Genomic DNA, 19,843 nt, shown 5'->3' with positions numbered 1-19,843 from the left:
ACATTTCGTGAAAGCTCATAGTCAATGTTTAGAATAAGAAATCATGTGTCTTTGAATGTCCCCTTAGTTCCTGTTGCAACTACACCAAACTAAGTGTAATTAAACGCATATTACCCCCCCTTCCCTGTGTCTATTTTAGATTATGAGCCCCTTGGAGTAAGGACTTATCATACCTGTTATTTGTAAAGCACCATGTACAAAGATGGCTATAAATAAATAAATCCTCTTTTGTATGCTGGCTTCTGTTAGACAAATATAATCTTGAATTATGCTAGCATATTGTGCTCATATTTGGATAAGCACTTGAAGTCTTGTTTTATTGCTGTTTTTATATTTGCTTTTTATTTCTATTTTTATTACGTAAGTCATTCTGAGACGCTTCTATGTAAAAAAGCGACATATATAATAAATAAATAATAATAGTATTGCCAAGGATATAGTGTTTATTGGGACGGGACTGGAGATATAATCCTGTCTATGGTTACCATGACGCATGCAGCGTGACCTGAAGTCATGTTTACTCAGAAAGAAGTCCCACTGATTTCCTGGGACTTACTCGGCGGTGGCTGGTGCCTCCGTGTCAGTGGGGAGGTGGAATCCACTCTCGGTTTAGTCCAAACTTTCAAGGAACTGTGCCAGGCGCTCCTTGAAAGTTCAGATTAAAACCTGGAGCGGATTCCACTGGCATGGAACCACCAGCTGCCACTGCTCTTACTCCCTGGTAAGGGTGCAAGGGGTTGCATCCTCACTCTGTACAATGATATTGAAAACTGAAGAGTACAGTGTTACTGTGAAGTTTAACTGACTATCCAAGTTCATTGCTGATAGTTAGGTTTTATTTTCTAAGCTTTATCTCTATAATTTGAGGTGCTTCTTCTGCAAGGTTATGGCTGAGGTCTACAATACTGCTTCTAATTCCAGACAATAAACCCTTCCTTTTGCTTATTTGTTCATGGTTTCTGTTTCAACTTCTGCTTATTTTATTTTCGCAGTTGACAAAAAACTAACATATATTTGGGTGCAGCAGCTTTCAGCTCCTTCTAGGTAACACTGGGTATATTTGTAAGCAATAATATTAAAACAAATAAATTTATAGCTGTCACAAACATACCATAATCAGAGCTTGGAAGATTACTTTCAAAAAGTAATAAATTACAGTTACAATTACATGGCCCAAAAAAGTAGTAATTACCGTTGCAATTACAATTGCTCTGAAAGTAACTGATTACTTTGCTTTTCCTCGAAAGTAATCACTACAATTACATTTCAGTTACTTTTAAAAAAACTCCTACAAGGTGCTGGCCTTGGCTGCTGCACATCTACGTAGCCTAAAACAACATTAAAAATAAACAAACACATACAGAGGTAGTAGAATAATTATTTGTATTCATAAGATAGCAATGGTGGTCTCTCTGCTGGTAAGGGAGGTGGGGAGGGAGGCAGAGGCCACTACTCAGATCTTTGTACATCAAACCAAGTGCAACCCCCCCACTCAGCCAGCCAGCATAATCTCTGTCTCTTAACCACCTCCCAGACCCTGCCCTGCCACCAACTAAGGGACACTCACCCAAGCAAACATTTTCCCCTGAGATGCAAAAAAGTTAAAATACTGCAAATTTGACAGTAGCCACAGAGGGTGCTGGAGACCACTTTGTGTGCCATATGCAAACACAGTATTCTCTCTCTCTCTCTCTCTCTCTCTCTCACACACACACACACACACAGACACACACACACACACACACACACGTTGTCATCTTTCATCTCCACAGTTCTTTATCTCCATTCTGCTGCTGCCTCCTTCTCCTCCTTTATCCTCCGGATCCTTTTTCCCTCCACTCCATTCTTCACCACCACTATCTGTTTTTTTAAATAATTGTTTTCTCCACTCCACCCCGTCTCACTCTCTGCCTCCTCCCTCGTCACCTCCTACCCATCCACAGAGCATGAGGAAAGAGCGACACTGCACAGAAGCTCAGTTTGAGGCACATGATTTTCATCCACAAATCAGAGGAGCAGAAGACTTCCCCTGCTCCCCCCCAAGTAATGCCCAAACGTAATTCTGGAAACGTTACAATTACTCTACAAAAGTAGTAAAATTACTCCTAGTTCTATTACAATCAAAATGTAAAGGAATTACCCACTCGTTACTCAAAAAAGTAATGAATTACAAGTAATTCGTTACTTGTAACTAGTTACTTCCAAGCTCTGACCATAATACACTGTTACAAGGGCAGCACTCCTGTGCACACTTACTTGGGAGCAAGTCCTACTGAATTCTGTTCAGAGGGACCACAACTCAGTGGCAGAGCACATCCTTTGAATGCAGGTGGTCCCAAGATCAGTCCCCAGCATCTTCACTTTAAGAAATAAAAGAAAAAGGGATAGGAATAGCAGGTGATAGGAAAGACTGCCAGATACCTTGGAGAGCCTCTGCCTGTTCAGACTAGGCAATACTGGGTGAGATGGACAAATGCTGACCTGGTATATGGCAGTGTCCTATGTGTTTACTTCTGAGTAAATTAACATAGGATTCTTGAGTAGTAAAGTACATTTGGATTTGATACAAATGTAAAGTATATTTCAATTCCCTCAAGTCTCCTGTTCTTAAATTAAAAAAAGCATAGCTATACTGTGCAATTTGCTCCCAGAAGAGGCAGTGATGGACACCAACTTGGATGGCTTTAAAGAAGGATTAGGCAAATTCATGGAGGAAAAGGCTATCAGTGGCTACTAGCCATGATGGCCATGCTCAGCTCCTACGTTTGGAGGTAATTTGCTTCCAAATACCAGTTGCTGGAAATCACAAGAAGGGAGAGTGCTCTTGCGCTCAGGTCCTGCTTGTGGGCTTCCCTTTGGGGCATCTGGTTGGCCACTGTGAGAACAGGATGCTGGACTGGATGGGCCATTGGCCTGATCCAGCAGGGTTCATCTTACGTTCATTGGATCCCCTCCATTGCTTCAAAATGCCCATTTGTTTTAGAACTCTCCTCGCGGCAGACCTGGACCTTCAGTGTGCTGCTAATCATAACATAAACAGCTGGCATCTCAGTGTGGTGCATTGCTCCAGACAAAATGGCTGACCCACATTTGCCATATCAAAGTATAAAATTTTCCCTCATAATTCGTAACTTCTCATGTCCTGCTGTCTCTCTCACCTCTTGTCTCTTCAGATTTGAAGTGAGCTTTGGGCCTTCCACCTCCAACTTTGTGATAATGGATTTGATGTTCAGTGGGAAAACAAAAAAACTCCTTTCGGTTTCTACATCTGAATGTCCTCAGGTAGCCTGGTAAAATGAAACAGACCAGGGTAGGAATCTGTGGCAGTCCAATTTACTTCTAACTTTGTTCTCTCTCTCTCCCCACCCCACCCCTTGTTCATTCAGCTCTTGACCGATCATAAGGAAGTGAGACTATCCAGGCAGGCAGCTGTGAGTTACAGCGAGCCAGGCAGTAGCAAGAGCAGGTGCTTCTCTGAACAGCTGCCTGGACGCTCCTCAAAAAGACAAGGATCCATCCCTGGCTTTCCAGAGAAAAGTGTGAGGGATGAGACGCCAAATCCAGCTTTCTGAAGAGGCTACAAAATATACAAAATCTTTACTGGAAAAGAAAAGAAAAACCTAAGAGAGGGAGTTCATCTGCTCCATCTCGAGTGCTGCAAGTTCTCTGTTATGCATTAATTTCCCTGGATCTCAGCTTATCAGCACCAATGGAGACAGGAATAGTTACTGTAGGTATAAGTATGTATGAATGAAATGCTGAAGATTGACCAGGGAGACCCATTCAAATCCCTCTTTGGCCAGGAAGCTCACTGTGTGGCCTTGAGCAACTGACCCTCTCTAGGCCTAATCTACCCCATGTGGTTATTTTGAGTATAACATTAGATACACCCATTCCCCCGCCCCCTTCCTGTTAGACTGCCTTTGCGCACACATGCCATAGTGGTCACTCCTGCCACCTTGCTATTCCCACTGAGGAAGATAGGCCCAATTGAAATGTAACAGCAAGTATATTGGGAATTTTTTTAAAAAATCATTCTCTCCATGCAAGGGGCTCTCCACACATTCTGCATCAGGCATGAATCTGTGGCACCTAAATATGCCACATCATCACCCCAGGGATCCAGGGTCTGGGAGGATATGAGGATAGCCTACTAAAGTTGGGTGCACAGGAAACCTAATTTATACCTAAGGGTGAGAATGTGAAACCCCATGTAAGTAATGCTTATTGCATACTCAGTTCCCTGCTTAAACCAGGCAAGCTTGCTAAGGGCAGAGAGCTGTTTAGTTTTGCCCCTTCATGAGACCACAGCTACTTGATTGGTATTTTTAAGTAACAGGAATGCTTGGCTTCCTTCACTCACCAGGGGAGTAGAACCTTTTTATTGTTCTGTCAAGGGTCTCATATTCTGGGGTAATTGTACATTGGGGTGCATGCTAGTAGTAAGTGGAGCTGAAAGTGGCAGGGCACCCCCTCTCTGTGCCACCCCATTCTCTTTCTTTCTAACCCCCCTTTCCCACTCCTCTCTGCTTACCCCATTCCCCAGCCTCTTCCCAGCCTTCCACATGAAGTTAGGATGAGGGATGCATAAAATTAGGCCAAGGACTACACAAGTAGCCCATCCCTGCATTAGGGGCTCAGAAAGGCAGTTCAGCCAAGGCCTCACCAACTGCTAGTCTCCCCTCAGATAACAGGGAAAGTGACAGTATCTTTCAAGATGTTGGATGGGAGGGAAAGAATCAGACATTCCTGGGGTTTGCTGCAAGGAGTTTGCTGCAACCTAGGATTTCATTCTGAAACATAAAAAGTAAAGGTAGCTGTGTTGGTCCCCAAGTGTGTGTGTGTGGGAGAACACCTCCTCCAAAATCCACAGCTGGGCAATAAAGGAAGACCCATAGCTCAAGTGGTAGAGCATCTGCTTTGTATACAGAAAGTCCCAGATTCAGTTCACGGCATCTGCAGGTGGAGCTGGGAAAGATCCCCATCTGAGTCCTGGAGTGTCACTGCCAGTCAGTGTAGGCAATGCTAAACTAGATGGACCAAAGGTTTGGTGCCGTATAAGGCAGCTTCCTATGTTCCTGCGATCAGCCATAATGTCACCAAATAGTGGCAAGTATTCAAATTCTGAAATTATGCATCTCTCTGAGAGAGGATTGGACAAGGATGCTCTAGTCTTGTGTAGTATGGCCACCATAATACATATCTGGATAGTGCAGAAATAGGATGCAGGCACTTGGGTATGAAAAAGCAAGTAGTTGCTTTTATATAGAGTCAATATTCCATCTACTACACTAATTAACTTAGGCAACAAGTACTTTATTATTTATGTATTTTTTGGCTGGTAACCTTGATACTGTTTTATTTCTTGTTTTACGTTTTTCTATATCTTTCTGTATGTTTCTTTAAATTTTAATAAAATTTTTTTTTTTTTTTAAGTTCATCTACTACCCCGACATTTTCTACTCTGACTGGCAATAGCTTTGTGGAAGAGGTCTTGGGTAAGGAGACTTGAGCCATAAACAGGATGCTTTAGTAATATAGCCCGGGCATGGGGAACGTTTGGCCCTCCGGATGTTGCTGAACTACAACTCCCATCAGCCCCAGCCAGCATGGCCAATGGCCAGGGATGATGGGAGTTGTCATTCAGCCACATCTGGAGGACCAAAGGTTCCCCCACATCTGATATAGCCCAAAATGACAAGGCTGACTCATCCACCTCAGGGTGCAAGGTTATGTGGTCCCCAGTTCCCCCCCACAATCTTTCTCTGTGACTATAACCCTGTGTGCCTACTTCGAGTTAAGCTCCACCGCATTCAGTGGAACTTCCTTCCAAACAAAAACCAACACAGAATTGGTTTACAAATCGGAGAAGAACTGACAAACTTGCCCAGGATACTGTTCTGAACACTGGCTAATAATGTGCCTCTGGAAACCAGAAGCAGGGCATTACAGTGGTGACTTCCCCCAGTTTTGGCCCCAGCACCCCAGTGCAGTGGTACACTACTTCAGAAGACGGAGTCTTTACTGAGACCAAGAATCTTGTCAAATCCAGCATGCTGTTTTTTGGCCTCACTCTCAAAGTAGGCTTCATTGATTCCTCAGCAGCTCAACTCCAATTATAGAGAAGTTTTACAGGCACAGCCAGATTAACCATTGTTTAAGTCAGTGCTCTAGGGAGTAAGGCCCAGATAATTCCCTGGAGACCCCCACTGTGAGAACTGCAGTTGTCTTCTTGCCTGCTCCAGGTATTGCTTCAAGGGCATTGCTCTTGCTCAGAAACCCATCTAATAGTCTCTCATCATAACATAGGAAAGTAGCAACCCTGTTCTAAAGCAGTCAAGAGCAGTGGTATCCTTTCCAGGATAAGAAAAATGTTTCCTATACTGAAGAAGATTCTTTTAGCAGTAGGTCAAGCTAGAATGTACAGAGGAGAGAATCTGTGTCCATGTCTGCCTGAATTGTGAGAATGTAGTACATTTTAACTGTTTCCCAAGAAGCTCCTGTTTAATCATAGCCCCTTCCCATGTCTCTCAGTCTAACTCTGTTGCTGGAAAGATCTTGACCCATGCACATAGCTTATGAGGACTGTGCCAGAGTTTTGGAGCCAACCTGGGTTGTGCTCCAGAAGAAAAATTGCCAAATATGGGGAAAGCACAAGGATCAACACCCCCCCCTCCAAAGGAGAGGGACTCAGCTGAGACTGAGCCAGCTGCAGTCTGGGGCAGCGCGGGGGGGGAGGGTTGGAGATGGAAAGGGAACTGGAACATTCCTCTTTCCAAGAAGCCCCCAATCAGGCACCCCCCTCAACACAGCAACAAAGTGGTCTGGATGCTCGTTTACATGCCCATCCTATACTGCCTTTCCAAAATGCCGTTCCAGATCAGCATTGCCCATGAGCCCCTGGCACAAAGGGAGCAGGTATAAAAATAGATGCATCCGAAGGTTAAAAATAGCCAGCCTGACTAGGCACACAGTTTGCAAAGCAATGGCAAGACACTAGAGGTGGTGGGCTGTCTGTGTGGGTGTGAGCGCAGTGGGAGACATTAGGGGTTTGCACAGATCAAGGCCTGCAGGCATCAGAAAATAGCTCTGGGGTAAGGATGATGACTAGAGTGTTTCTGCCTTCAGTGACAGCTGCTGACTTTGGGAGTCCACAGTGCTACAAAACCATTAAAAAACGGATGGGCAGCCAGGCGCCCAGCCCAGTTTTTTCTTCACACGGAAAGGATTTGTTCTCATTTTTCACCATGTGTTACAATTTCCCAATCTGTGCGACTTCAGCAAAGCTTACTGCTGTACCCCCCCCATGTTACTTCGTCCACACTTTTAGTTGTCAGGTGGGGGGAAGAGCCAGTACCCCTGTTTTGTCCTTGGGCCCCAACCACCCTGCAAGTCCTGTACACATGCACCAGTGCTGGAGATTGTTTGACTTCATGGCTCCACCTGCTGGTAGAAAAGAACCACAGCAGGTCTACAGAGAACACTCTCTTTACCTTGATTCCGGTTGGCCTCAGGCTGTGAGCATACTAGTCGCCTACAGCAAAGCGTTACCGTTGACCTCACCTGGATGGGCAACAGGTTGATCTGTCAATCAGTTGCAAAATCTGTTTGAAGCTGATGATCCCACCAGGTTTTACAGTAAAAGGGGGCGAGGTATGGCTAGTGTCGTGTGCCTCGTTTTCAGAAAAGAGAGGTGGAGACAAACTGGAACCAGCAGAATAGTAAGTCTTTCTCTACCCTCAGCGAGACTAGAGCAATAAAGGCAGAGTCCACAAATGTTGCCTTCATAGGTGAAAAATTAAGGGCCCTTCAGACTGGTGTTCTTTTGTGGGTATATTCTGCAACATGACATTGATGCAATAATCGTATATTAGTGGTGGATCTATTTTGGATTGTCTACACATCATTCTGCTGCATTAGTTTTTCTGCAATGCTTCCCCAGTGTTATTGCCATCTGGAGGGCATTCTTGCACTATAGCACAACAAAAGTGGGACATCCTTCACCCCAAATATTTGTGGTATAGAAAGCTGAAGGATGTCACTAGGAAGTTACAGGACATGCACTGATTGAAAACAAGCCTGTATCTCCATCCCAAAACTTTTGCAGACACAAATGGCATTGAACGTGAGATCGCATATCCAACCTCACACTATCATGTCAGGGGTCTGTTGACATCCGCTCCAGGAAATGGAGTTAGACTCTTCAGATGCCCACTGTGAATGGTTTGTAAGGCACTTTGAGGATAAAGTTGCTCACCTCCATAGCCATCTTGATGCCCCATCTATATCTTTGTAGTACCCGGTGAAGTGTCCAGTTCAACATCTGCTGCAACTTCTTGGGATCGGTTTCAGTTGATGCAGCCTAATGGCGTGGACAAGGTGCTTGCGACAATGCAGTCAGCAATATGTCCTCTCAACCCTTGCCCTTCTTGGCTTATTAAAGCTTGCCGAGGGGGTTTGACCGAGTGGATTCAGGGTGTGGTCAAAGTGTCATTGTGGGAAGGAGTGGTTCCAGCCATCCTGAAATAAGTGATGATCCAACCGCTCCTGAAAAAGCCCACCCTGGACCCAATGGGTTGTGACAACTACTCCCCTTTTAGGGGAGGTGATTGAGAGGGTTGTGGTGCAGCAATTTATTTATTTATTTATTTATTGCATTTGTATACCGCACCACAGCCGAAGCTCTCTGGGTGGTTTACAACAATTAAAAACATTAAAAACAAATATACAAATTTAAAAACACATTTTTTAAAAAAGCAATTTAAAACACATGCTAAAATGCCTGGGAGAAGAGGAAAGTCTTGACTTGCAAGTACTCTTGGATGAAACAAATTATCTTGACCCATTCCAGTCTGGGTTCAGGCCTGGTTATGGGACTGAATTGAGCTTGGTTGCCATAATGGATTACCTTTATCAGGAGAAGGACGGGGGGAGTGCGGCCCTGTTGTTCTTACTTGATCCCTCAGCGGCTTTTGATACCGTTGACCATGGTATCCTTCTGAGCCAACTTTGTGAGATGGGTATTAGAGGCACTGTTTTACAGTGGTTCCAACCCTATCTGCAGGGTTATTTTCAGAGAATAGCATTAGGCAATTGTCTTTTGGCCCCCTGGCAGTTGTGCTGTGGGGTGCCGCAGGGTACTGAAGTGGAAAACTCCACCTCTGGGGGTCGTTGGTATTAGCATGTAGATGAGATGGATGGGGACAGATGCTGTGACAAGACAGGATAGATAAGAGATAAGAGATGAGTACATGCATTTTTGCATCCCTATGATGGAGAATTACCTGACGAATCACGCAGGCAGGTGGAAGTGGGAAACAGGTAAAGCCCCTTACTGGCTACCTTGGGACACGTGACTATACCTTGTACAGTCCTATAAAAACTTGTGATGTAGGGAAAGAAGGCAGTCTTCCGCCATAGCACACGCTAGCAGGGACTCCTTAATAAACAGCTGTAAGCTTCAGACTGCCTCTGTGTCTTTCCTGGACAAGAACTCCATTGGGGAGAAATTCCACTACAGTACCATCTTGTCCCCTATGCTGTTTAACATCTATATGAAGCCCTTGGGAGTGGTCATCAGGAGATTTAGGGCAAGGTGTCAGCAGTACGCTGATGATGCCCAGCTCTATTTCTCGGTAACATCTGAATTGGGAGAGGCCGTGCAAGCACTGGACTCGGTGGTGGGCTGGATGAGGGCCAATAAACTGAGTCTGAATCCTAACAAGACGGAGGTGCTGTGGGTTGGTGGTTCCCAAGTTTGGATAATTGGTCAGTTGCCTGCTTTGGATGGGGTCGTACTCCCTCTGAAAGAGCAGGTTCATAGTCTGGGGGTGCTCCTGGATTCATCTTTGTTGCTAGAGGCCCAGATGACCTCAGTGGCTGAGAGTGCCTTTTACCAGCTTCAGCTGGTAAGACAGGTCTGGTTGTTTCTGGACCAGGATAGCCTGACCACTGTTGTCCATGCACTGAAAACCTCCTGGCTGGATTACTGTAATTCACTCTATGTGGGGCTGCCCTTGAGGTTGGTCCGGAAGCTGCAGCTGGTGCAAAATGTGGTGGAGCGACTGCTCTCAGGGTATTACCAACATGTCACACCCACACCTACTGAAGACCTTCCTCTTTCAACCAGCCTTTTAAGTAGAGACTTTATCTCAGTATGCATCTGTGTCAGAATTACATTTTAAGATGCTTTTAAAGCTTTTTTTTAAAAATATGTTTTTAAAGATGTTGGTTTTAACATGTTTTTTAAAATGATTTAATATATTTTAAAGTCTGTTTTTGTGATATTTTGCAGTGTTTTAGTGCTTTTGTTTGCTGCACTGGGCTCCTACTGGGAGGAAGGGCAGGATATAAATTTAATAAATAAAAAAACACATGAATAAATAAATAATAAAATCTAATACCATCATGAACGCAAATCATCATGAATGCACAATAAAAAAGGTTGTCTGGAGGGGCCCTTAGAGAAGTGGGCAACCATTTAAAGCGACCAGATAAACTGAGGGGGGGAAATCAACACTGACATCATAAACACAACATCTTATCATGTCCTGCTTTATCTTTGTAAAGCATTGCCTGGAGCCTACATTGCATGTATCACCCACTTTTTAGTGAGTACCAAAAGGTGGACCAGAAGCCAGCTCATTCCCTCCTCCCTCCCCTAAACACACACAAAGAGAGGATCCCTTTTGGATGGATGGCATTTCCCCAGGCAATCCACATGGTTTTCCAATGCAGTGATGGGAAAAGTGCCATGGAGCCAAGACTTCAGGATCTCTGTTCTGCTGTGAAAGGGATGAGTAAGATTTTATAAGCTTTTTGAAGTTCCACCCCTCCGGTTTGTTCCTGTTTGATTTTTAAACCTTATTCTCAAGATCAGGATGGCAAGGAGGAACAAAACAGCTGGGCTTGGGCACAAACTTGCTTGTTCCAAGAGAGCCTGAGGGCTTCTCCTGACAGTCTGTTTATTGATTTGCTGGCAGGTGCTTTATATGTCTTCCCATGAATAATTCATTCATCCAAAAATTTCAGTGGATTTCCCCATCATTTTCCTAACTACAACATCCTTTTAAAAAAGTGGATTTGTTGTGCTTAGGACAACAGAGTGCTGTATTCTACTTTAATTGTGCAAACTATACATACTGATTTGCGCCTGAATCCCTCTTGCAAAATAGTGACAGTCTGGAGGCCATAGTCACTTGCACTTGTAAAGGAAAACAAGAGCCCAATCTATAATGGTTTGGAAGAGCCCAGAAATGGAGCCACTACCCCTTTGTCCATGCTCAGTAAGGAGAAAGAGTGTTTTTGTACATACCCTTAACACAAAAAAGAGACTTATCCTAATATCAACACTGATTCACTAATAAACAAAGCTATTACATTTAGTTTTAACAACTTCTTTCTCCCATTTTTGTGCAGAGAATTAAATACTGCAACTATCTCGTGTTCTCTTACATATTCTTTTATATATGCAGTTCTTTTACATAAGTTTTTGTTTTGCAAATCGCTTTGCGATGCCTGATAGGAAGCTATTCATAAAGAAGATAAATGGCAAGGGAGTTCTACACATGTCACTTTTTAAAAAAAGGGTATTTACATCAAATCCCAGAAGTAGCAACATAGTTTCTGAAACACAGGAGTCCTTGGGAGGGTCAATAATAAAGTACATCCCAATCCTATCCACAGCCACAAAGAAGTAAGCCCCAATGAACTCAGTGCTGCTTATGCTTAAGTAAAAATGCATCAGATTGTGAACTAAATCTGCTTTAATGCTGAAGCCACACAGGGGATGTGGCAGCAGCACTTGCTATAATTTCAGTTAAGAACAAAAGAACACAGGAAGATAGGAAGCATCCTGCTGGATCAGGCCAGTGGTCTATCTAGTCCAGCATCTAAGTCACACAGTGGCCAACCAGATGCCCATGGGAAAGCCACGTGATCACAAGAGCACTCTCCCTCCAGTGATTTCCAGCAACTGGTATTCAGATGCATACTGCCTCCAACCACGGAGGCAAAGCATAGCCATCATGGCTAGTAGCTATTAATTCTTGGAATGAATACCATAGTTGAACTATGCGCTGTTTGAAGCAGTACCTTCTTTTGTCTATCCTGAATCTTCCAGCGTTCAGCTTCATTGGATGTCCACGAGTTCTAGTGTTATGAGAGAGGAAGAAAAACTTTTCCCACTTTCTCCATTCCATGCATAGTTTTACACACTTCTATCAGTTTCAGAAGTTCAGGGTAACCAATGCAACAGTTCCAAGAAACAACAAATAAAAGGTATTATTTCTTCATGCAAGATATAATTCACTTAGTCGATTCATTGCCTCAGGATATGGTGATGGCCCTGCATTCACGGACATTTGGTCTAGCCAGGCTATAAAGCACAATAGCCAAAATGGAACCTCCGTGAGCAGACTTTGACTACTAATCTCTGTCTTGCACTGCTTGTGAGGTTCCCTGGGGAACCTGGGTTGCACACTGCTGGAGGTAGCTCAGTAGACAGGCCTTGGTCTGAAATCTGCTGAGGCAATTTTTGAATTCTTCATTTCCCCACACATGCAAGAACACATTTCTTATTTGAGACAGATGAACCATAAGCGGGGCCAACCCACCCATGGAGGCAAGCTAGAAAACTGCCTAGGTGACAAAATTCCAAGGGCACTTGTTAAAGGCCAGGAGAGAGCATAACTTCCTGGTTCCTGTACTTTTACAGGAAGTGCACAGAGCTGCTTTAAATGTGATACCAGATGTCCCACCCCCACATCTCTCAGCTGTGTTTAAGTCAGATCAGTGCATCTGAAGTTTGGGTTTAATTTTGACCCATCTTGGACAAAACAATACCAGATAAGGTAGAATACAAGCCCTGCTAGATTACAACAAAGCTGCATTTTGTCTAGCATTGTCTTTGTAATGGCAGTAGGCAATGGCCGTAGGCTATGGCCTTCGTCTGTTGCTTTCCTCCAGCATCTACTAAGCTGACCTCTTTCCAAACACGGAGGTTCCATTTAGAGATCATGGCTAATATATCTGTTGAAACAACTCTCCTCCATGAATCTTATTCCTTTTTCTTAACAAGTCATTTAGCTAGTGGCTGTCTCCATACTTCATGGTACTAGTTTATGTAGGTAATACATTATGTACAGAACTGATTGCTATAGACTGTCTTGAATGTAAAGGAGCGCTACCTGTTGACTCTCCTGGACCCATTGTCAAGCAAATTCATTAGGGCTAACAAAAATGTGAGCATTGTGATGGAGAGGGACGAGGGGAGGGATATATATGTCTATATATATATGTCTTTACCCTGGCCTTCAACACTTGAGATGTATATTTTTAGGACCCATCCTGTTTTCTGTGATGTTGTTCAGGTTGTTTTTTACTATTTGTATTTTAAAATTGTTGTAGCCCGCCCTGGGACCTTTGGGTGAAGGGCAGGTAATGAATTCTAATAACATTAATGTTAATAATATAAGCTGGTAGTAACTTTATCAACCTTTTTCATCTCACCCCAATTAAAAAGACAATATAGAAACACTTCCAAACAATTTAGCCAGGACCCACAAGTGGGTTGTGTTCATGCCTTGATCTTTAGACGGGTCATGCCAATGGCAACACAGCCACCATTTTCTTTGGGTTCATGTTTACCTTCTTTTCTCTTTCTAACAGAACAAAAGAAAAAAATCAGAGGGCAGAGGGAGAGAAAGGCACTTGGATCTCTAATATAAGGATGGGGAATCCAGATGTTGCTGGACTACAAGTCCCATAATCTCCAACCATTGGCCATGCTGGCTGGGGCTGATGGGAACTACGAGTCCATCATTAATATGGAGCACTACAGGTTTCCCATCCATGCTCTAATTGTTATATAATAGGGGCAATTGGAGGGGAGCTTTTTTTTCTCACCCCCTGCACACCAAGGCACATCTATTGAAATTCCGTGTTCTGCGCACCTGTAAAAGCACATGTCTATTTAGCATTTGCCTTGTAATGGTTTGCTCTCACACAGGCATAGGGAACTTGTGGCCCTCTAGATGTTGTTGGATTCCAACTCCCATCAGGTCCAGCCAGCATGGCCAGTGTTTAAGGATGATGGGACTTGTAGTCCAACAATATCTGGAGGGGCATAGGTTTCCCCTACCCCTGCTCTAAAAGGAGAAAAAGAAATAAAAAATTCAGGAGGTCTCCATTGTATCAGGCCCTCCAGATGTTGTTGGGCTGCATTCCATTCATCCCTGACAGTCAGCCATGCTACCTGGGGCTAATGGGATGTGGAGACTATTATCATCTGGAGGGCAAAGGTTCCACACCCCTGCCCTAGAGAAAAGGAGAAAGTGGGACACGTGCCTTCAGAAGAGAGGCAGGAAGAGGCTTGCTCAGTTGCAGTTACTGCTGTTATGGGATTTCCTTCTGAAGGGAGCCCACCTGGCCCAGTCGCTCCCTTGTGGGCTGCCTTTCAGTGGGCAATGAAAACACTTCAGGGAAGCGTTCGTGTACAGATGCCATACTGTCTTTATTATGACACTGTTAGCTTTTTTTAAAGAAGTACTTTCCCATTTGCTTTTAAGCAACTTTATTGTTGAATTGTTTTATTATTTTCTGCTGTTTTTATTTGTAAGTCATTGGTTACCTCCAGTATGAGAACCTCTTAATGGACTGTAGCCTTGTCCTTTCCAGTGTTCATGACATTAAAAAATAAGGAAAGAAAAAGGGAACCCTGCCTCCTCAAGAGATGCCTCAGATCGACTCCTTCCTGGTTCTTGGATGCACTGACTAGTCACTAGAGGGGGGGGGGAACACCTGTGGTCCTTCTCCTGGCTGAGGCTGAGTTGGAATCCAACACCACCTGAAAAGAAACAGTTTCCCCATCCCTGCACTAGGGGAGAGAGCCAGTGTAGCATAGTGGTTAGTGTGTTGGACTATGACCTGGGAGACCAGGGTTTGAATCCCCACACAGCCATGAAGCTCACTGGATGACCTTGGGCCAGTCACTCCCTCTCAGCCTCAGAGGAAGGCAATGGTAGAACCACCTCTGAATACCGCTTACCATGAAAACCCGGTTCATAGGGTTGCCATAAGTCGGAATCAACTTGAAGGCAGTCCATTTCCATTTTTCACTAGAGGAAGGCTTGGCCTACTACCTACTTTACCGACCCCCCCAGCTTTCTTTGTGAGGCTAACCCGCTTGTTGCTAGGCACCTGTTGTTAACCTCTACTCTTTTGTTATATCACTCAACAAAATTGCTGCTTACATCACATGTCCAGACCAAGATGGTGAGAGGCTTGGGACCAAAGCCTATGGAGGACAGGCTGAAGGCGCTAGGGATGTGTAGCCTGGAGAAGAGAGGATATGACAGCCATATCGGAATGGATGGAGCAAATTTGTTTTCTCTCATTCTGAAGGTAGGACAGGAATGAATGGGTTCAAATTACAAGAAAGGGGAATCTTGAACATTACAAAGAACTTTCTGACAAGATATTTCTCAGTGGATCAGATGGCCTCAAAAGAAAGTGGGCTCTACTTCATTACAGGTCTATAAGGAAAGGCTGGGGAGGGGCTTGGGCCACATGATGCTTGAAGTCTCTTCCCACTTTACGATTAGCAAGCTGCTGGATTTTTGTGGTTTAGATTAGATTTATTTTCTGTGTCTGTGTGTATATATGTATGTATGTATGTATAAACCAGAGAATCAAGCACTTCCTGGAAATAGCTTTATTAATGGCTGCTCGCTATCTCTAACACTAAAGAATGGACCCTCCATGTAGAGGTGTATGCATGGGGGGAGAGAGAATGGGATGCCCATGTTTTTGTCCTGCCCAATTCTCTCTCTCCCCCCCACCACAAAAAATGAGTTTGACCTTCCCCAGCCCTGATAGACAGAGTTAGTATGAGGCAAAAACAAAGAACAGGAGACTGGCCTTTTCTGTCATGCCTTGTCTGCGAGTTCTGCAGGACTACCTGGCTACCCACTCTCTGCTGTATGCCCCTTGCTGACTGGTGAATGTTTGGGAATTGCTGTGCAAAGCTCTGTGCTTTAACAGGTGTCAGTCACCTGTTGTCATTATGGCATCAAATGATTGACTGGTCACCATAGCTGGCCTAAGGGAATGGGGTGGAGAGGGGAGATTATCTGGCCGCTGGATCAGAACGTTTCCCCACTCCTAACCTAGTGCAATAGGTTAAGGCTGCAATCCTGGGCACATTTACCTGGGCATAAGCTCCACTGAGTAAACAGATATAGGGTTGCACTGCAGGTAGTTCATTGATCCAGCCCCATATAGCAATATAGCACAGGTACCCTGAGCTGTATGGAATTAGAGAAGTCATCCTGAACCTGATAAACATAATGAAGACCTGCTCAAAGCAGAGCAACAGATGCAGTTAAGACAGCTCACTGCTCAACAACCTGACCTGAGCTTGGGCTATTCACCAAGACAGAAACCCTTCAGCATGGTGGCTGTCTCATCTCCTGTCCCTACGGCTCCAGTTTTCATATGTTTATTCATTTACATAAACCCATCTGTGAATGCAACGCATCAGACAAGATTAACTGGATGTATCCCACACAAAATAAGACACAAATCACATCCCTAACCTTGAAAAGGTGGTGGCAATCCAGGTTCAGGCATGTTTGGAGGAGACTGAATATCTGGATCCATTTCAGTCTGGGTTTAGGTTCAGTCATGCCACTGAAACTGCCTTGGTCACCTTGTCGATGAAATTTGTTGAGAGAGAGAGGGAGAGGACAACCCTGCTTGTTCTTCTTTCAGCAGGTTTGATACTATTCCTCGTGGTATCCTTCTGGAGTGGCTCAGGGAGGTGCAGGTTGGGGGACTGTACTTCGGCGGTCGGCTCCTACCTCCAGGGATGTTTCCAGAAACTAGTTACAGGACACTTCTGTTCAACACCATGAAAGCTTTCCTGTGGTGTCCCACAAGGTTCTATTTTGTCCCCCTTGCTATTGAACATCTATATGAAGCTGCAATAAATAATATTGTATTTAGATTTTGTAACCTGCCCCTGGCACCTACTGGTGAAGGGCAGGCAAATAATAATAATACGTAGGGCTTAGCACAGAAATAGTATCTCCTAAATTCTTGAGCCAAATGCATGTGCATTTTGAATCATCAGAACTCCCATTTTGACATTCATCTTCTGTACTGCTTACACATGGCAACTGCAAAAAAGAGAACTGCAAAAAAAGGGGGGGGAATAAAACTACTGCTGTCCTTCTTTGCTTTTTGCATGGTGCGAGAACCAATATAAAAGCAGTTATCCCATAAGCTTGCCTTCCCCAATCTGGTGCCCTCCAGATGTTTTCTACAACAACTCTTGTCAGCCCTAGCCAGCATGGCTGAGGCTGATAGTAGCCCAAAACATCTGGATTTGGGAAGGCTGCCATAAGACTTTATGCAGAAAAGGGGATGGGGAAACCTGTGGCCCTTCAGATGTTGCTGGATTCCAACTTCAGCATTTGCCATGCTGGCTACTGCTGTTGGGATTTGTGGTTCCTCCTCATCTGGAAGGCCACAGTTCCCCCTTCCCTGTACGGAGCATGTTAAATATGACTTTTGAGGGTGTGTGGAATTCCACACTGCATGGCCACCACTAGGCTGCCAGTTCAGGATGTTTGTCTCATAAGGCTAATGGAGGATGGCCACATTTAAAAGGGAGATGTTGTTGGGCAGCAGGGGACAGGTGTTTGTAACTCTTCTTCTTAGGTCTGCCAAGTCCCCAGCCTTTCCCCGCAAGCCACGTACTGAACAACACCCAGCCGCTGAGACACACCTTCCTCCCACCCATTCTTTTCCACACTGACAATACCGCAGCCTCACAGATTCTGGTCTTTGCCAAAGTAGTTCCAAACAGATCTGCACCCCAAACTACTTCTGCTCAACAATGCTCGTGCGTCGTGCATTTTACATTGTTAGCCTAAGAGCAGTTATGTAACGTTTGTAAATTGTATTGTTTTACTGATATATTTTATATTGTATTTTTATATTTGTGGGGGGGGGTTGTAAGCCGTCTTGAGGGCCTTCGGCCAGAAGGCGTTGGTATAAATAAATAAATAATAAAGTTGCACCCCACACCCTGCCCCTTTAATAAGCCAGGAGCAAAAGCACTTGACCCGATACAGCACCTTTGCAGGCATAGTCACTTTGTATCACTCCCAGCAACCCTGGTCTTCCATCCTGCCCTTTTGTGCCTTGACCCCCATGAATGGGAAATCTCAGCTTTATGTACCCCTTGTTGTGTTCTCGGCCTCAGCAAGCACCCACTAGCCCCAGCCATAGGAGGAGGAGGGTAGTAGTTAACACTCTACTCCAGAGGCACCTGCACCATGTCCTTCAACCATCTTAAGAGGACACAACAGTACGCTTACAGCAATTTAACACACCGAAATAGCATATTTAGCAGCAAATCAGCAATGGACTGGGAGCGCAGAAAATTATGTTGAAATGTGTATCAAGACCTAGAAATTAGTTTTTTGTTTTTTTGTTTTTAGGGCAATAAGCAGATAGTCGCAGGGATCCAAACTGTACCAATCATATTCCATGTGCAATAAAAGAAACAGTGTTACACCTCCTATCCAAACAGCCAGGTCTTTTAGTTTATGTTCTAGTTTTTTAAATGGGATATCAACATTTTTTAAAAAAATGCTTCTATTTTTTCCTGCTCCCTCCTTGCATAAGACATGTAGTCCAATCCTAAATCTCCCTATTTTCAATGAGGCTTTAAGTCAGGGATGGGAAATTTGTGGCCCTCTCAATGATGATGGACCCCATCTCCCACCAGCCCCAGCCAGCATTGCCAGTGAACAGGGATGCTAGGAGTCAAGCATTCCTCATCATCTGGAGGGCCACAGGTTCCCCATCCCTGCTTTAAGGGTTCACAGGATTGCCATGTTAAGACACTTTCCCCCCCTTCAAGATCTGAGAATGCTTAAGTTATCAGAGACTGAAGGAAAAATAAAATATGGGGCAAAAAATCTGTTTTAGAAATTCTTGAAAATGACATTTCCCTGTGACATCCCCCTTTCCACAATTCTGTGGCTCAGACCCTCTCTTACTCTGGACACCCAAATCTTCCATTATGTGCCTGTATGTCATCTTCTAGACACCTCTTATTGTGCAAATGAATAAACCAGAGGCATATTAAGTAACACAAATTAAAAAATTAAGTGCTCTCTCGGCCCAAGCAGCTTAGATAAAAGGGATCTGTGGGACACGCAGGAAACTGTAGACACTTTGAAATCCTACCTCAAAACTGCAGTCAGCTAAAACATAACGGCTTGTATATAGCCACTCACCTCATCATCTATGGAAAGAACCAGCTCCAGCTGACCAAGCCAGGAACCTTTTGCAAATTGGGAGAAAACCATTTCTCCTCTTTTGTGAAAAAGCTGTTGCTATACCAGGAATACGAGGGAGACATGATAGGGCAACGGCCACTCCCATTAGCTGAGCCTGGGACTAGTTTGGCTCCTCCCCTCCTAGAACTGTCTTCCTCAGTGACCATTTCAACAAAGATGTGGAATTATGTAAGAATTGGCCCCTGAATTTGCTCATTTTTCTCTTCCCTCTCCATCCTTTTTCCTGTCATGGCTATCAGATTGTATATGACACTATTTTAAATTGTAAATCAGTTTGAATGTGCTGGCTCAAGGGCAGTAATGAAAGGCAGTAACAAAATAAAATAATAAAAGGCAGTGTAGGTAGGCAGGGTAAGAAGTGCTGTGGGCTCTTGTGGACTTATTTGCAAGGCTAATCAGGGGGAAAAAATCACCAGAGGTGCTCCCATGTTACCCACTATCAAAATAAAATAACAACAACAACAACACAA

General features: G+C 44.2%; 1 protein-coding gene across 1 annotated transcript in view; it reads right to left on the bottom strand.

Moving 5' to 3' along the window:
• ARHGEF25 (Rho guanine nucleotide exchange factor 25) overlaps nt 1-8,284 on the bottom strand; it is a 91,742-nt gene extending 83,458 nt beyond the window's left edge. The window contains exon 1 of the mRNA XM_061614683.1: nt 8,258-8,284. Coding sequence (XP_061470667.1) covers nt 8,258-8,269 — 12 coding nt within the window. The 5' untranslated portion in view covers nt 8,270-8,284. The remainder of the gene's footprint in view (nt 1-8,257) is intronic.
• Between the last annotated feature and the right edge of the window lie 11,559 nt (nt 8,285-19,843).

The sequence above is a fragment of the Rhineura floridana genome, chromosome 3 (assembly GCF_030035675.1).
Source record: "Rhineura floridana isolate rRhiFlo1 chromosome 3, rRhiFlo1.hap2, whole genome shotgun sequence".
In the NCBI taxonomy this organism is placed as follows: domain Eukaryota; kingdom Metazoa; phylum Chordata; class Lepidosauria; order Squamata; family Rhineuridae; genus Rhineura; species Rhineura floridana.
Note: the sequence above shows the minus strand (reverse complement) of the source record. Positions and strands in the feature narration are given on the sequence as shown.